This window comes from Salvelinus fontinalis, chromosome 28, assembly GCF_029448725.1.
Source record: "Salvelinus fontinalis isolate EN_2023a chromosome 28, ASM2944872v1, whole genome shotgun sequence".
Taxonomy (NCBI): Eukaryota; Metazoa; Chordata; class Actinopteri; order Salmoniformes; family Salmonidae; genus Salvelinus; species Salvelinus fontinalis.
In genome coordinates, this window is record NC_074692.1 from 25267525 (window position 1) to 25286316 (window position 18792).

At 47.4% G+C, this 18792-nt stretch overlaps 1 protein-coding gene across 4 annotated transcripts in view; it reads right to left on the minus strand.

Annotated features, from left to right (window-relative positions):
• The window catches only part of gpat2 (glycerol-3-phosphate acyltransferase 2, mitochondrial), a 47906-nt gene that overhangs the window by 17873 nt on the left and 11241 nt on the right, over positions 1 to 18792 (minus strand). For 3 of the 4 annotated variants that reach the window (XM_055887305.1, XM_055887303.1, XM_055887304.1), the window contains exons 4-11: positions 14771 to 14844; positions 14575 to 14685; positions 12358 to 12480; positions 11296 to 11395; positions 10242 to 10375; positions 10023 to 10122; positions 4566 to 4745; positions 1537 to 1638 (exon numbers count right to left, since the gene is read on the minus strand). In XM_055887305.1, coding sequence (XP_055743280.1) covers positions 1537 to 1638; positions 4566 to 4745; positions 10023 to 10122; positions 10242 to 10375; positions 11296 to 11395; positions 12358 to 12480; positions 14575 to 14685; positions 14771 to 14844 — 924 coding nt within the window. The remainder of the gene's footprint in view (positions 1 to 1536; positions 1639 to 4565; positions 4746 to 10022; positions 10123 to 10241; positions 10376 to 11295; positions 11396 to 12357; positions 12481 to 14574; positions 14686 to 14770; positions 14845 to 18792) is intronic. The other variant, XM_055887306.1, reaches the window with a different exon arrangement.

Sequence of the window (18792 nt, forward strand, 5' to 3'; positions counted from 1 at the left end):
TTTTGGTCCCAGCAAGTCTTTTACCCAGGCTTTTAACCATTATTTTATCTTTAAATTAAGCAAATTTGACAACGATTGGGCGTTCATATCTCTGCCCTCTCTGTTCGAAGTGGTGTACACATTTGAGTTGGATTTTGTCGATAGCTCCGCATGGAATCTGAAGCGCTGTAAGGAGGAACTCTAACTACAGATTCAGGAACTTCTCCTTCTTTCTCTTGGATACCTGTTAGTACCAAATTCTCTCTCATGGATCTAGTCTTTATGTCAAGTAAGGCTTCTCTCAAAACGGTGTTCACTTCGGTTTTAATCTTATGGATTGTCACTTTTAGCTTGTTTGTTTCCTTCTCCAATGGTCGCAGCTTTTTCATCACTCATCTCGAGGCTTGCCTTCAACTCTTTTATATTCTTACTGACTAATTCAAGTATACCCAGATTGTCATTTATTGATTTTAACAGATCGGTTTCGACCTTTACCATTCCCGGTGGTGAAAATATTAAATCGTCTGTGTCTGTAGAAGTTACGTTTTCGTTCTGAAATATCCCCCGTCTAAACTCTCCGTCATGTTTGGGTGTTGCTTGTTTTCTTAATATTTGTCAATAAATTTCTCTAGCCTTAAGATTTGTTTTGTGTTATTATCCAGATTGTGTTGTGCTAATATTTAGTCTAACTTGCCGATATTGAATATTACATTTTCATCTTGAGGTGCTCTACATAACTGCGTTCAGTCCACCATTACCTGTCTCAGTCCCGCCCTCTCCTCCTACCTCTATAACCAAGTACTTACAACAATCAGAATGAGACCGATCGAGGTGACGATTAATAATGGACTGCTATTGATATAAAGAGATCTTTTAAAGAGTGGATTCGGGAGATAACCGCTCTATATAAATGAATGCCTCCGTGGTGCACCAGGTTATTAGTGGTTTAATTGTTGCATGTTTAATTCAATCACGTAATCAATTAAACGTTAGGTAATCGATTTGATAAAATAGCATATCATTTAGTCAGTCAGAGACACGACAAATCTTGTCTGCTAAATTAAATAGTGTAGCCCACAGCCATAGCCTGATCAGGGCCTAACATAAGGACAACTCAGAGTATGCTATTCTGTTCATCTGAAATATACATTTTCTTCATTTCATGTTTCTATAGACCTGTCTAAAATAAATAATGGATTTATTGTGATGTGTAGGCTGGTGTACATGGATTTATTAGACTTTTAGATGCTCCAAAGTTCTGCATCAGTGGCTTGTAGGCTATGTGTGCATGCCAGGAGATGCTAAATGTGTTTTATGTTAATTAACGGTCAATTACTGTGAGACTGGCAGTTATTTGCTTGACAATCACCGGCTGACTAAATTTCATGACCGCCACAGCCCTAGTCCCTAGACTTAAAAAATACTAGACTTAAAAAATACTAAGACATCAGTGTTTCACAATCCCTGTCTGTTGGAGAGTTAGTTTTAAGCTAAGCAGCTCAGTTCTCCATGAAGGAACAACAATAGCATACCGATCAGTTCCTGGTCCAAACATACCTTCAGAGAGAAGGGCTGGGCGAAGTGGATCCTCACGCTACTTTTCTGTCGGTTGCCGCACAGCAAGGAGAACCCACACCTCAGAGCAGACAGCAGACCAACCTGGGGGATATGGAATACATAAACACACACACATTATGGTATCCTCGTGGGGACCTACAATGAATTTCCATTCAAATTCCTATTTTCCCTAATCCCTAAACCTAACCCCTACCATAACCCTAACCCTAATAGTAAGCCTGCACATAAGCACACACAGATGAGTTATGATGATACCATAATGGGGATCTCCCATTAAGAGGAAGGTTAGGGGAGCAATAACAAAAATGAGCAGGCTCTTTTAATGAACGATAGGATGAAATGTGTGTGTGCGCGCGTGTCAGATTAATAATGAACAATAAGATAAAGAGGGAACATTAACCCACCCCCAACGGAACATCTTCATCTAACCAACAAGTACAGAAGCAACACTGTTGGGGGGCTCCGAGGGGCTTTACCGGGAAACTTTAAGATTCATGTGTGTGTGTGTTATACAGGTAAATGTCAAAAATAATGGGAACACTCAAATAAATTATTGAGGTGTGGTTCTTGAGTTAATTCAGTATCCCATCAAGCTTAGGGTCATGTAGAAAAATGCTGGGCAGGCCATTATTTTGGCTACCATGGCTATACCCCCATAGGATGACAATGCACCAATCCACAGGGCACGAATGGTCACTGAATGGTTTGAGGAGCATGAAAATGATGTAAATCACCTGCCATGTCTGTCTCAGTCACCAGATCTCAACCCAACTGAACACTTACGGGAGATTCTGGAACGGCGCCTGAGACAGAATTTTCCACCACCATCAACAAAACATCTCTCCAACATTGTTCCAGACACTTGTAGAATATATACAGTGCCTTCCGAAAGTATTTAGACCCCTTGACTTGTTACATATTTTGTTACGTTACAGCCTTATTTTAAAATGGATTAAATTAAAATCCTCAGCAATCTACACAGAATACCCCATAATGACAAAGCGAAAACAGGTTAAGAATTTGTGTCCAATGTATATATATATATGAAAAACTGAAATACCTAATTTACATAAGTATTCAGACCCTTTGCTATGAGACTCGAAATTGAGCTCAGGTGCATCCTGTTTCTATTGATCATTCTTGAGATGTTTATACAACTTGATTGGATTCCACCTGTGGTAAATTCAATTGATTGGACATGATTTTAAAAAGGCACACACCTGTCTATATAAAGGTCCCACAGCTGCCAGTGCATGTCAGAGCAAAAACCAAGCCATGAGGTCGAAGGAATTGTCTGTAGAGCTCCGGGACAGGATTGTGTTGAGGCACAGATCTGGGGAAGGGTACCAAAAAAATGTCTGCAGCATTGAAGGTCCCCAAGAACACAGTGGCATCCATCATTCTTAACTGGAAGTTTGGAACCACCAAAACTTCCTGGATCTGGCCAAACTGAGCAATCGGGGGAGAAGGGCCTTGGTCAGGGAGGTGACAAAGAATCCGATGGTCACTCTGACCGAGTTCCAGAGTTCCTCTGTGGAGATGGGAGAACCTTCCAGAAGGACAACCATCTCTGCAGCACTCCACCAATCAGGTCTTTATGGTAGAGTGGCCAGACAGACGACACTTCTTAGTAAAAGGCACATGACAGCCAGCTTGGAGTTTGCCAAAAGGCACCTAAAGACTCTCAGACCATGATTGATGAAACCAAGATTGAACTCTTTGGCCTGAATGCCAAGAGTCACGTCTGGAGGAAACCTGGTACCATTGTTACGGTGAAGCATTGTGGTGGCAGTATCATGCTGTGGGTAGGTTTTTCAGCGTCAGGGACCGGAAGACTAGTCAGGATCGAGGCAAAGATGAACGGAGCAAAGTACAGAGAGATCCTTGATGAAAAGCACTCTGGAGCAGGTTAGGATCTCAGACTGGGGCACAGGTTCACCTTTCAAAAGGACAACGACCCCTAAGCACACAGCCAAGACAACGCAGGAGTGGCTTCGGGACAAGTCTCTGAATGTCCTTGAGTGACCAAGCCAGAGCCAGGACTTGAACCCGATCTAACATTTCTGGAGAGACCTGAAAATAGCTGTGCAGCCACGCTTTCCCATCCAACCTGACTGAGCTTGAGAGGATCTGCAGAGAAGAATGGGAGAAACTCCCCAAATACTGATGTGCCAGGCTTGTAGCATCATACCCAAGAAGACACGATGCTGTAATCACTGCCAAAGGTGCATCAACAAAGTACTGAGTAAAGGGTCTGAATACTTATGTAAATATGATATCAGTTTATTTTTCATAAATTAACAACAATTTCAAAAAATCTGTTTTTGCTTTGTCATTATGGGGTATTGCTTGCCGATTGATGATAATGAAAAAAATATATATTTTAGAATAAGGCTGTACATAACAAAATGTGGAAAAAGTCAAGGGGTCAGAATACTTTCTGAAAGGCATTGTACCAAAGTGCATTAAAGGTGTTCTGGCTTGTGGTGGCCCAACGCCTTATTAACACACGTTATGTTGGTGCTTCCTTTATTTTGGCAGTTACCTGTAGGCTATACACTGAGTGTACAAAACATTAGGAACACCTGCTCTTTCCATGACAGACTGACCAGGTGAATCCAGGTCACCTGTTAAATCCACTTCAATCAGTGTAGATGAAGGGGAGGAGACAGGTTAAATAAGTATTTTTAAGCCTAGAAACAATTGAGACATGGATTGTGTATGTGTGCCATTCAGAGGGTGAATGGGCAAGACGAAAGATTGAAGTGCCTTTGAACAGGGTATGTTAGTAGGTGCGAGGCACACTGGTTTGAGCATGTCAAGAACTGCAACGCTGCTGGGTTTATCATGCTCAACAGTTTCCTGTGGGTCAACATGGGCCAGAATCCCTGTGGAATGCGTTCGACACCCTGTAGAGTCCATGCCCCAACAAATTGAAGCTGTTCAGAGGGCAAAGGGTGGTGCAACTCAATATTAGGTAGGTGTTCCTATTGTTGTGTATACTGTACCGGTGTGCTGGTGTTGGGCACACAGTCATAGGAGATGCCCACTGGAACCAGGTGGACGTCAGGCACCACTCCCTCTCTCACAGCCAGTCTGATGCGTGCCAACCATTGCCCTCCTCGCCAACTCTCTCCTGACACACACACACTCAGTACCTGGCCTTCACACAGCAACTCACCAACCAACTACACACATACAGAGAGAGGGGGGGTGGGGGGCAGTTGGAGAAAAACATGTTTTGGAATGCAATAACCTGATTAATGACCCACCATAACGTAATGACAACCTGCAATAAGAGGGGTGGGGGACCAGAGAAGGAGAAGAGAGGATAGAGAAATAGGAGACCTAGGAGTAGTCGATGCCTTCAGTCCAAAGCATCTGTCCCTACTGAGAGGTTGAAAAGGCAAGGATGATAAGGAAAGAGGGGATGATGAAGAGAAAGAGGGGTGTATATAGCAGGACAGACAAGTGGATTATGAATGTGTGAGATATATGTACATACATACACAGTTGAAGTCGGAAGTTTACATACACCTTAGCCAAGTACATTTGAACTCAGTTTTTCACAATTCCTGACATCTAATCCGAGTTAAAATTCCCTGTCTTAGGTCAATTAGGATCACCACTTATTTTAAGAATGTGAAATGTCAGAATAATAGTATAGAGAATGCTTTATTTCAGCTATTATTTCTTTCATCACATTCCCAGTGGATCAGAAGTTTACATACACTCAATTAGTATTTGGTAGCATTGCCTTTAAATTGTTTAACTTGGGTCAAACGTTTCTGGTAGCCTTCCACAAGCTTCCCACAATAAGTTGGGTGAATTTTGGCCCATTCCTCCTGACAGAGCTGGTGTAACCGAGTCAGGTTTTGTAGGCCTCCTTGCTCCGCACACACTTTTTCAGTTCTGCCCACAAATTTTCTAAAGGATTGAGGTCAGGGCTTTGTGATGGCCACTCCAATACCTTGACTTTGTTGTCCTTAAGCCATTTTGTCACAACTTTGGAAGTATGCTTGGGGTCAATGTCCATATGGAAGACCCATTTTCGACCAAGCTTTAACTTCCTGACTGATGTCTTGAGATGTTGCTTCAATATATCAAAATAATTTTCCTACCGCATGATGCCATCTATTTTGTGAAGTGCACCAGTCCCTCCTGCAGCAAAGCACCCCCACAACATGATCCTATTACCCCCGTGCTTCACGGTTGGGATGATGTTCTTCAGCTTGCAAGCATCCCCCTTTTTCCGACAAACATAACGATGGTCATTATGGCCAAACAGTTCTATTTCTGTTTCATCAGACCAGAGGACATTTCTTCAAAAAGTATGATCTTTGTCCCCATGTGCAGTTGCAAACCAGAGTCTGGCTTTTTTTTGGCGGTTTTGGAGCAGTGGCTTCTTCCTTGCTGAGCAGCCTTTCAGGTTATGTCGATATAGGACTCGTTTTACTGTGGATATAGATACTTTTGTACCTGTTTCCTCCAGCATCTTCACAAGGTCCTTTGCTGTTGTTTTGGGATTGATTTGCACTCCTCTCACCAAAGTACGTTCATCTCTAGGGGACAGAACGTGTCTCCTTCCTGAGCGGTATGACGGCTGCGTTGTCCCATGGTGTTTATACTTGCGTATTATTGTTTGTACAGATGAACGTGGTACCTTCAGGCATTTGGAAATTGGGTGGGTGAACCAGACTTGTGGAGGTCTACAATTTTTGTTCTGAGGTCTTGGCTGATTTCTTTTGGTTTTCCCATGATGTCAACCAAAGAGGCGCTGAGTTTGAAGGTAGGCCTTGAAATACATCCACAGGTACACCTCCAATTTATTAAAATGATGTCAATTAGCCTATCAGAGGCTTCTAAACCATGACAATTTTCTGGTATTTTCGAAGCTGTTTAAAAGGCACAGTCAACTTAGTGTATGTACACATCTGACCCAATGGAATTGTGATACAGTGAATTATAAGTGAAATAATCTGTCTGTAAACAATTGTTGGAAAAATTACTTGCATCATGCACAAAGTAGATGTCCAAACCGACTTGCCAAAACTAGAGTCTGTTAACAAGAAATTTGTGGAGTGGTTGCAAAACAAGTCTTAATGACTCCAATCTAAGTGTATGTAAACTTCCAACTTCAACTATGTGTATATATACACACACACACACACACACACACACACACACACACACACACACACACACACACACACACACACACACACACACACACACACACACACAGCAGGACGGACCAGTGATACTATAGGATGAGATGCAGTAGCTAGATGCCGCCAGAGCCTCAAGTTGTGTTTTTGCTTCTCAGACAGAGTGAATTAAATTACTATTGACCAGCAGAAGAGCAGCCCTGTGAAATGAACTCAATAAACTAGCAGGTCTATTAACAATGATGCACAGCCAATAGAAATACACACACAGCTGCCTCCCTCCCTTTTTCTCTTCCTCCTCCTCTCTCCTCTCCAGCCAACACAGATGCCACAGATTCTCTAGTGAGATTCAGACTTGCTGTTAATGGGAATAGAAGAGCTGGAGATGGGGCTGACAGTGGGGGATGGAGCCGGAGTGTGGGATGGAGATGGGGCTGACAGTGGGGGATGGAGCTAGAGTGTGGGATGGAGATGGGGCTGACAGTGGGGGATGGAGCTAGAGTGTGGGATGGAGATGGGGCTGACAATGGGGGAAGGAGCCGGAGTGTGGGATGGAGATGGGGCTGACAGCGGGGGATGGAGCCGGAGTGTGAGATGGAGATGGGGCTGACAGCGGGGGATGGAGCCGGAGATGGGTGACAGCGGGGGATGGAGCCGGAGATGGGGCTGACAGCGGGGGATGGAGCCAGACATGGGGCTGACAGCGGGGGATGGAGCCAGACATGGGGCTGACAGCGGGGGATGGAGCCAGACATGGGGCTGACAGCGGGGGATGGAGCCAGACATGGGGCTGACAGCGGGGGATGGAGCCAGACATGGGGCTGACAGCGGGGGATGGAGCCGGAGATGGGGCTGACAGCGGGGGATGGAGCCAGAGATGGAGCTGACAGCGGGGGATGGAGCCGGAGATGGGGCTGACAGCGGGGGATGGAGCCAGAGATGGAGCTGACAGCGGGGGATGGAGCCAGAGATGGGGCTGACAGCGGGGGATGGAGCCAGAGATGGGGCTGACAGCGGGGGATGGAGCCAGAGATGGGGCTGACAGCGGGGGATGGAGCCAGACATGGGGCTGACAGCGGGGGATGGAGCCAGACATGGGGCTGACAGCGGGGGATGGAGCCAGACATGGGGCTGACAGCGGGGGATGGAGCCAGACATGGGGCTGACAGCGGGGGATGGAGCCAGACATGGGGCTGACAGCGGGGGATGGAGCCAGACATGGGGCTGACAGCGGGGGATGGAGCCAGAGATGGGGCTGACAGCGGGGGATGGAGCCAGAGATGGGGCTGACAGCGGGGGATGGAGCCGGAGATGGGGCTGACAGCGGGGGATGGAGCCGGAGATGGGGCTGACAGCGGGGGATGGAACCGGAGATGGGGCTGACAGCGGGGGATGGAGCCGGAGATGGGGCTGACAGCGGGGGATGGAGCCGGAGATGGGGCTGACAGCGGGGGATGGAACCGGAGATGGGGCTGACAGCGGGGGATGGAGCTGGAGATGGGGCTGACAGTGGGGGATGGAACCGGAGATGGGGCTGACAGTGGGGAATGGAGCCGGAGTGGTGGATGGAGATGGAGTGGGGGATGGAACTGGAGTGTGGGATGGAGATGGGTCTGACCGTGGGCAATGGAGCTCTAGTGGGGGATGGAACTGGAGTGTGGGATGGAGATGGGTCTGACAGTGGGGGATGGAGCTGGAGTGGGGGATGGAACTGGAGTGTGGGATGGAGATGGGTCTGACAGTGGGGGATGGAGCTGGAGTGTGGGATGGAGATGGGTCTGATAGTGGGGGATGGAGCTAGAGTGTGGGATGGAGATGGGTCTGACAGTGGGGGATGGAGCTGGAGTGTGGGATGGAGCTAGGTCTGATAGTGGGGGATGGAGTGGGGGATGGAGCTGGAGTGGGGGATGGAGCTGGAGTGGGGGCTGACAGTGGGGGATGGAGCTAGAGTGTGGGATGGAGATGGGGCTGACAGCGGGGGATGGAGCCGGAGTGTGAGATGGAGATGGGGCTGACAGCGGGGGATGGAGCCGGAGATGGGTGACAGCAGGGGATGGAGCCGGAGATGGGTGACAGCGGGGGATGGAGCCAGAGATGGGGCTGACAGCGGGGGATGGAGCCAGAGATGGGGCTGACAGCGGGGGATGGAGCCAGAGATGGGGCTGACAGCGGGGGATGGAGCCAGAGATGGGGCTGACAGCGGGGGATGGAGCCGGAGATGGGGCTGACAGCGGGGGATGGAGCCAGAGATGGGGCTGACAGCGGGGGATGGAGCTGGAGATGGGGCTGACAGTGGGGGATGGAACCGGAGATGGGGCTGACAGTGGGGAATGGAGCCGGAGTGGTGGATGGAGATGGGGCTGACAGTGGGGGATGGAGCTGGAGTGGGGGATGGAACTGGAGTGTGGGATGGAGATGGGTCTGACAGTGGGGGATGGAGCTGGAGTGGGGGATGGAGCTGGAGTGTGGGATGGAGATGGGTCTGACAGTGGGGGATGGAGCTGGAGTGGGGGATGGAACTGGAGTGTGGGATGGAGATGGGTCTGACAGTGGGGGATGGAGCTGGAGTGTGGGATGGAGATGGGTCTGATAGTGGGGGATGGAGCTAGAGTGTGGGATGGAGATGGGTCTGACAGTGGGGGATGGAGCTGGAGTGTGGGGTGGAGCTAGGTCTGATAGTGGGGGATGGAGCTGGGGCTGACAGTGGGGGATGGAGCTGGAGTGGGGGATGGAGCTGGAGTGGGGGATGGAGCTGGAGTGGGGGATGGAGCTGGAGTGGGGGATGGAGCTGGAGTGGGGGATGGAGCTGGAGTGGGGGATGGAGCTAGGTCTGATAGTGGGGGATGGAGCTGGAGTGGGGGATCGAGCTGGAGTGGGGGATGGAGCTGGAGTGGGGGATGGAGCTGGAGTGGGGGATGGAGCTGGAGTGGGGGATGGAGCTGGAGTGGGGGATGGAGCTGGAGTGGGGGATGGAGCTAGGTCTGATAGTGGGGGATGGAGCTGGAGTGTGGGATGGAAATGGGGCTGACAGTGGGGGATGGAGCTGGAGTGTGGGATGGAAATGGGGCTGACAGTGGGGGATGGAGCTGGAGTGGGGGATGGAGCTGGAGTGGGGGATGGAGCCGGAGTGGGGGATGAGACAGGCTGGGTTCGGGTTGAAGTTCTGCCATCAGCATGCCAAGGAGTGCAATAAAGATGGCGCATGTGTGTGTGTGTGTTTAACCCAAATTCCATTTATCCCCTTCCCCTGAAGATCGAAGGTCTCTCGAATCCACTTGTTGATGGAGACAGACTTACGGAGGTCATGACTGATGAGTAGAGGTTGTCGGTCTCTGCTTCCTGTTCTGTGATTGGATCTGGTGGGAGGAGGACCACGCCAAGTCTCTGCAGGACTGACCTATAGGAACAGGTTATATCAGTCAGGTGAAAGGAAGAGAGTAGAGCAGCCAAACTGCCATACCAGGTTGTCTTTTTGTCATTTACTGACTGTCTGTGTGTGTCTGCGCACACGCGTACCTGAACCAGTTGTTGTGTATCTGTAGGTGACAGAGTGTGTATGGCACTCTCAGGTTGTGACAGAAGAGAACCAGGGGGATGAGAGCAGAGTCCACGATACTCTGAGGCACACACACATACACCAGTGACGCACCCTGAAAAACAAAACACATTACACACATTCATTCCTCCAATCGACCTTCTACACACACACCTACATATCTTCTTACACTCTGATCAAAATGTCTGTGTGTGCGTTCGCCAAAGTTTCCTAGGGGGACGCAACCTTTATTTGAGGGGTAAAATATCCTTATCATCATCCTTAAATAGCCTATAGGTACACCTAAAATATGTCATGAGTCTTGTTAAAATATGTAGAATTGCAGTAAATTAGCTTCAAAACAACATTTTATTTTACTATGGTTATAGCGTCATTTAATTTAAAAAAAAATGTTTTATTTGAACCTTTATGACGGCCTACACCGGTCCAAACCCGGTTGACGCTGGGCCAATTGTGCGCCACCCTATGGGACTCCCAATCACAGTCGGTTGTGATACAGCCTTGATTCGAACCATGGTCTGTAGTGACAGATGCAGTGCCTTAGACCGCTGCACCACTCAGGAGCCCCATCACTATTGATTTAATATAGAGCCCTAGAAAGACCTTATTATTATTCCGCTGCTCTATGTAAAACTACATCCTTCAGTCAAACTGCCATCGTTGAAGTCGTTTGTGGTGAGGTCAAAATGAGGGGTGTTGAACAAAATAAAGTCATCACTGATTGGATCATCTCTAACCAGAGTATCAACGGCAATTACGAATTTTCAAAACGCAGCTTTACACGTGAGTTCTGGCTCTGGCCCAATGCATCGGTTTCTAGGACCACTAAGAAAGGTTCAAATGTCTTTGCGTTCTAAAAATAGTCGGGGAGGTACTCAGATCCAGACTCTAACGTCCATGGGCGTGGCGTAGCATTTGGCCGGAGCAAGGAGTTTGGGTAGCCAGGCAAAGAAAGACCCTCATACCTATGGGGTACATATGAAAATGTCTGTATGACAGTGTGTGAGTGAGTACCTGCTTTGAGGCTCTGTGCAGGGGAGCCATGTGGTTTAGGTTGACCTGGACACTGCAGAACACTGACCCAAACACCTTCAGCAACACCCAGCCTACCAGCCTGGAGAGAGAGAGAGAGAGACAAACGCCTTCAGCCTGGGGGTGGGGGGGGGGAGAAAGAAAGTAAGAAAGAAAGAAAGAAAGAAAGAGAGAGAGAGGAACGCCTTCAGCCTGGGGGGGGAAAGAAAGAAAGAGAGAGAGAGAGAGAAAGAAAGAAAGAAACGCCTTCAGCAACACCCAGCCTAGAGAGACAAACCATAAAAACATAGCTCTCAGGAGTGCTCTAATTCTAAAGATAGTGTTTGTGAGGGAAAGATAGGAGAAACATGACACTGACATGGAGAAAACGCGGGGTAAACCCATTTGAATTTAATCACTTTAATCAGTTCTTTGTAGTTTGACAACCCTGTTTGTAAGCTTTTAAATGATATCAAACTTTTAGATTTTCCAGTGATGAAGACATTTAAAGCCTGAATGTTTTGGCATTCAGGTCCAAAAAGTCACCTTTAGAGCACTTCTACAATGGACAAACATGGAAAGTGTTGTTGAAATCAAAAGGGATGCTATGAAAAAGTAAATTAATTCAAATGGATTTTCCCGGAGGGGGAGAAAGAGAGAGAAGATAAAGAGGGTCAGATGACACTGGCTGGAAATTAGATGGAAGTTGTGGGGGGAGAGAGAGAGCGCGGGTGGAGAGAAGTAGACAGATTTTAAAGACAACCACAATAGAATTCAAATGACCGAGTATATCTACTGGGGATGGAATTGAAAAGAGAATTTTCAATTCCATCCAGGGCTACATTATATTCCACCATCTATGGAATCTGAAAGGCAGTGAAATTCAGAATGCAGGTCAAATTAGCTCCAAGACAGGATTTCAATGACAATGGTATCCAAAAACAAATTCCAAGATTTATGGAACAGAGTTAATCCCAAATGGCACCCTATTCCCTATATTCACTACTTTTGATAGGGCTCTATGGGCCTTTTGGGACACATCCACTGCTGGACAGACAGACCCACCGTAGAAGCTGTGGTGAGATGCAGGTGTTGATGAGGGGGAAGTAGGGGGTAAGGTGGGTGAGTAAACCCCGGGTGTCTCCCCCCGCTGGTGCTATGTCTGGTGAGGAGAGAGCCTTCTGCACCCTGAAACACACACGTTGGGATAGGAAACAGGACAAAACAGCCATTTTACTTAACACGTGCACAAACTCATACACACACCCAGTTGGGGTGAGCTTGGGTGAGCTCCCAGCCATTAAGGACGTACATGCAAGGGAAAGGCCAGAAAATGGCTAAAGACTCCAGCCACCCGTGCTCCTGTCCGGCAGATGGTACCGGTGCATTAAAGCTCAGAACGACAGACTCTTACAGTTTTTATCCCCTGACTATAAGACTGTTAAAAGGCTGACAACTACTACTCACCCTCACACCTACGCTCCTGCTAAAATCTTTAATGATTAAATGTATTATTTCCACTACGATGCTGTTCATTGATTGCCATTATCTATTTTATCCTGCTATTGGCTACTATTACTCCCGTTCACATTTAGACACTCACCGGACAGTTTATTAGGTACACACATCTAGTACTGGGTCAGACCCCCTTTGCCTCCAGAACAACCTGAATTATTCAGGACAAGGATTCTACAAGGTGTCGGAAACGTTCGTTGCTCAATTGGTATCAAGGGACCTATCGTGTGCCATGAAAACATTCCCCACACAAGTACACTACCGCTACCAGCCTGTATGAACCAGGATGGGTCCATGGACTAATGCTGCTTACGCCAAATCGTGACTGTCATCAGCATGACGCAACAGAAACCAAGATTCGTCGGACTAGGCAATGTTTTCCCACTCAATTGTCCAGTGTTGGTGATCGCGTGCCTACTGGAGCCGATTCGTCTAGTTTTTAGCTGATAGGAGCGTAACCCGATGTGGTCGTCTGCTGCAATAGCCCATCTGTGACGAGGATCGACACGTTATGCATTACGAGATGCCGTTCTGCACCGTTATTTATCTGTTTGTGGCCCACCTGTTAGCTTGTACGATTCTTGCCATTCTCCTTAGACCTCTCAACAAGCTGTTTTCGCCCACAGGACTGCCGCTGACTGGATGTTTTTTGTTTGTCGCATCATTCTTATTAAACCCTAGACACGGTCATGTGTGAAAAGCCAAGGAGGGCATTCGTTTGAGTTACTGGATCTGTCACGCCTTGCACCGACGATCATACCACGGTCAAAGTCGCTTAAGCCACTCGTTTTGCCTATTCTAACTTTGACTCACTGTACGTAGGAGCAAACCATTTTCGTGAACGGGGTGGTGTACCTAATAAACTGGCATGTGAGTGTATATCAAATCAAATTTATTTATATAGCCAGCTGATAAATATAGAATTCTGTAAGGCACTTTGATATCTCAAAGTGCTTTACAGAAACCCAGCCTAAAACCCCAAACAGCAACCAATGTAGGTGTAGAATCACGGTGGCTAGGAAAAACTCCCTAGAAAGGCCAAAACCTAGGAAGAAACCAGGCTATGAGGGGTGGCCAGTCCTCTTCTGGCTGTGCCAGGTGGAGATTATAACAGAACATGGCCAAGATGTTCAAATGTTCATAAATGACCAGCATGGTCAAATAATAATAATCACAGTAGTTGTCGAGGGTGCAGCAAGTCAGCACCTCAGGAGTAAATGTCAGTTGGCTTTTCATAGCTGATCATTAAGATATATCTGCTGGTATATCTGCTGGTCCCAGTGGTTTTCAATTCATGTGGTCTAGTTTTTTCCAGAGAGAGAGAGTTTTGGTACATAGCGATCCATTTGTTATATGTCTGCAGGAGCGATCCATTTTCGCTATAGTATTTTTTTTATAGTGATTACTGCACTGTTGGGTAGAGCTTGCAAGTTAAACATTTATACTTCAAACACACCGACAGCGTCAATGCGCAAAATAGTATGCAGCATCAGCTGGATGTGTGCAACAAAAGTTTAACATTCACCTTCCGCTACCATTTCTGTCAAGCCGTCTACTCATACAGTTTAACGCATACGTTCAATAAATCCAACATCTGCACCACACCGAAAGCACTGCAACTGCCTCTGCAACACAATGCTGCACAGCAAACGCAGCGTTTCATTGGAAATGTATAATTCTGGTGTACCAAAATGCAATGATGCCGTCGGTGTGTTCGAAGAGGTAACTGTACTTATGCATGCAACATTAAAACACACACACAGGTACCTGTTGCTTTGGGAGACTCGCTCCACTCTGTCAGTAGCAGGACTAGGGTAGACCCTGCAGCCTCTGACCAACAGCACACAGCACACTCTCCTCACTAGCCAACCACGATACCTACAACACCCAGGAAACATCACATCATTGTGTGTTTGTATGCAGGGTAAGGCCGTGGAGTGTGTAATATATGTGTTACATCTACCTGGTGTGGGTCTCATTGACACTCAGTAGATTATGGAACCCCAGAGAGGGTATGGTCTGTCCCAGCTTCTTGCCCTGAAACGCAAGTGTAAGCACACACACACAACCTAGTTGGTTAGACCAGTCCAAAGACTACTACACACTGCCAGTACCACACCCCATAATAATGGCTGGAATTGAGTGATGGAATGGTATGAAACACATGTTTGATGTGATTGACACCATTCCATTACTATAAACCCATCCTGATTTAAAGTGCCTCCAGCCACCACTGCTGCAGAGATTGACTGATGTGAACAGTAAACGTCCTCTAAGGACTTCATTTAAATGGGGCCAATTATTAGGACATGACTGGGTTTGCTAAATGTGCTTTGTGTGTCAGGTCAACCCCATCTCTATGGGTACAGCTCAGTAGCCTCTCTATAGACCTTTTTCCAGTACACGACACACTGACGTCACTCTTGGCGGCAGTAAGAAAGCCATCACCATTTGCGGCCATTCAACATTTAGATTTACGTTTTTATTACTTCTAAACTTAATACGTTTTTTGGGTTCTCATACGCTTACAATGATGTTTTGATTCTTGCTTGAACAGTCGCTAAGATTATATTTTGTGATTGTTTTGCAAAATAACTATTTTGGATGCAGCAGTTGTTAGCTAGAATGCTAACACTCGCTCTCTGGGCACCCCCTCCATAGGCTCGCTCTCTGGGCACCCCCTCCATAGGCTCGCTCTCTGGGCACCCCCTCCATAGGCTCGCTCTCTGGGCACCCCCTCCATAGGCTCGCTCTCTGGGCACATCCTCCATAGGCTCGCTCGCTGGGCACCCCCTCAATAGGCTCGCTCTCTGGGCACACCTCAATAGGCTCGCTCTCTGGGCACCCCCTCAATAGGCTCGCTCTCTGGGCACCCCCTCAATAGGCTCGCTCTCTGGGCACCCCCTCAATAGGCTCGCTCTCTGGGCACCCCCTCAATAGGCTCGCTCTCTGGGCACTCCCTCCATAGCTCTCTGGGCACACCTCAAAAGTCTGAAGTGGCTTTCTCTCTTCCATCTGCATCATTTATTATTTTTTTATTTGACCTTTATTTAACCAGGTAGGCCAGTTGCGACGTGGCCAAGATAAAGCAAGGCACTGCGACAAAAACAGAGTTACAAACAAATGTACAGTCAATAACACAATAGAAAAACCTGTGCAAATGTAGATAAGATTAGGGAGGTAAAGTAATAAATAGGCCATACTGGCGAAATAATTACAATTTAGCATTAACCCTGGAGTGATAGATGTGCAAGTAGAGATACTGGGGTGCAAAAAGAGCAAAAATAAATAATTTGGGGAATGAGGTAGTTGGGTGGGCTATTTACAGATGGGCTGTGTACAGGTGCAGTGATCGGTAAGCTGCTCTGACAGCTGATGCTTAAAGTTAGTGAGGGAGATAAGTCTCCAGCTTCAGTGATTTTTGCAATTCGTTCCAGTCATTGGCAGCAGAGAACTGGAAGGAAAGGCGGCCAAAGGAGTTGGCATTGGGGATGACCAGTGAAATAAACCTGCTGGAGCGCGTGCTATGGGTGGATGTTGCTATGGTGACCAGTGAGCTGAGATAAGGCGGGGCTTTACCTAGCAAAGACTTATAGATGGACCTGGAGCCAGTGAGTTTGGTGACAAATATGAAGCGAGAGCCAGCCAACGAGAGCATACAAAGGTCGCAGTGGTGGGTAGTATATGTGGCTTTGGTGACAAAACGGATGGCACTGTGATAGACAACATTAATTTGCTGAGTAGAGTTTGAGGCTATTTTGTAAATTACATCGCCGAAGTCAAGGATTGGTAGGGCAGTCAGTATTACGAGGGTATCTTTAGCAGCATGAGTAAAGGAAGATTTGTTGCGAAATAGGAAGCCAATTCTATATTTAATTTTGGATTGGAGACGCTTAATGTGAGTCTGGAAGGAGAGTTCAGTCTAGCCAGACACCTAGGTATGTGTAGTTGTCCACATATTCTCAGTCAGAACCGTCCACAATAGTGATGCTAGTCCGGCGGGCGGGTGAGACACTGATCGGATGAAAAGCATGCATTTAGTATTTCTAGCATTTAAGAGCAGTTGGAGGCGACGGAAGGAGTGTGGTATGGCATTGAAGCTCGTCTAGAGGTTTGTTAACAGTGTCCAAAGAAGGGCCAGAAGTATACAGAATGGTGTTGTCTGCGTAGAGGTGGATCAGAGAATCACCAGGAGCAAGAGCGAATTGAACCCTGTAGCACCCCCATAGAAACTGCCAGAGGTCCGGACAACAGGCCCTCCGATTTGACACAACTCTATCTCTATCTGAGAAGTAGTTGGTGAACCAGGCGAGGCAGTAATTTGAGAAACCAAGGCTGTTAAGAATGCGGTGATTAACAGAGACGAAAGCCTTGGCCAGGTCGATGAAGACGGCTGCACAGTACTGTCTTTTATCGATGGCGGTTATGATATCGTTTAGGACCTTGAGAGTGGCTGAGGTACACTCATGCCCAGCTCGGAAACCAGATTGCATAGCGGAGAAGGTACAGTGGGATTCGAAATGGTCGGTGATCTGGCTTTAGAAAGGCAAGGCAGGATGGATATAGGTTTATAACAGCTTGGGTCTAGAGTGTCTCCCCCTTTGAAAGGGGGATGACCGAGGCAGCTTTCCAATCTTTAGTGATCTCAGATGATACGAACGAGGTTGAATAGGCTAGTAATAGGGGTTGCAACAATTGCGGCGGATAATTTTAAAAAGAGAGGGTACAGATTGTCTAGCCCAGCTGATTTGTAGGGGTCCAGATTGTGTAGCTCTTTCAGAACATCAGCTATCTGGATTTGAGTGAAGGAGAAGCGGGGGGGGGGGGGGGGGGGGGGGCTTGGGCAGTTGCTGCGGGGAGTGCAGAGCTGTTGGCCGGGGTAGCCAGGTGGAAAGCAAGGCCAGCTGTAGAGAAATGCTTATTGAAATTCTCAATTATTGTGGATTTATCGGTGGTGACAGTGTTTCCTAGCCTCAGTGCAGTGGGCAGCTGGGAAGAGGTGCTCTTATTCTCCATGGACTTTACAGTGTCCCAAAACTTGTGGGAATTTGTGCTACAGAATGCAAAATTCTGTTAGGAAAGCAAGAGCTAGCTTTTTCAAACGGACTGTGTATATTGGTTCCTAACTTCCCGGAAAAGTTGCATATCGTGGGGGCTATTTGACGCTAATGCAGTCCGCCACAGAATGTTTTTGTGCTGGTCAAGGACAGTCAAGTCTGGAGTGAACCAAGGGCTATATCTGTTCTTAGTTCTACATTTAAAAAAATGGGGCATGCTTATTTAAAGAATAACCAGGCGTCCTCTACTGACGGGATGAGGTCAATATCAATATCCAGGATACCCGGGCCAGGGCGATTAGAAAGGACTGCTCGCTGAAGTGTTTTAGGGAGCGTTTGACAGTGAAGAGGGGTGGTCGTTTGACCGCAGACCCATTACGGATGCATGCAATGATGCAGTGGTCGCTGAGATCCTGGTTGAAGACAGCAGAGGTGTATTTAGAAGGCAGGTTGGTCAGAATGATATGAGGGAGCCCGTGTTTACAGATTTGGGGTTGTACCTGGTAGGTTCCTTGTGCGATTGAGTGCATCTAGCTTAGATTGTAGGATGGACGGGGTGTTAAGCATATCCCAGTTTAGGTCACCCAAAAGTACGAACTCTGAAGATAAATGAAGGGCAATCAATTTGCATATGGAGTCCAGGGCACAACTGGGGGCTGAGGGGGGTCTATAGCAGGCGGCAACAGTGAGAGACTTGTTTCTGGAAAGGTGGATTTTTAGAAGTGGAAGCTCGAATTGTTTGTGTACAGACTTGGATAGCATGACAGAACTCTGCAGGCCCTCTGCAGTAGATTGCGACCCCGCCCCCTTTGGCATTTCTATCGTGGCGGAAAATGTTGTAGTTGGAGATGGAAATGTCAGAATTTTTGGTGGCCTTCCTAAACCAGGATTCAGACACGGCTAGGACATCAGGGTTGACGGAGTGTGC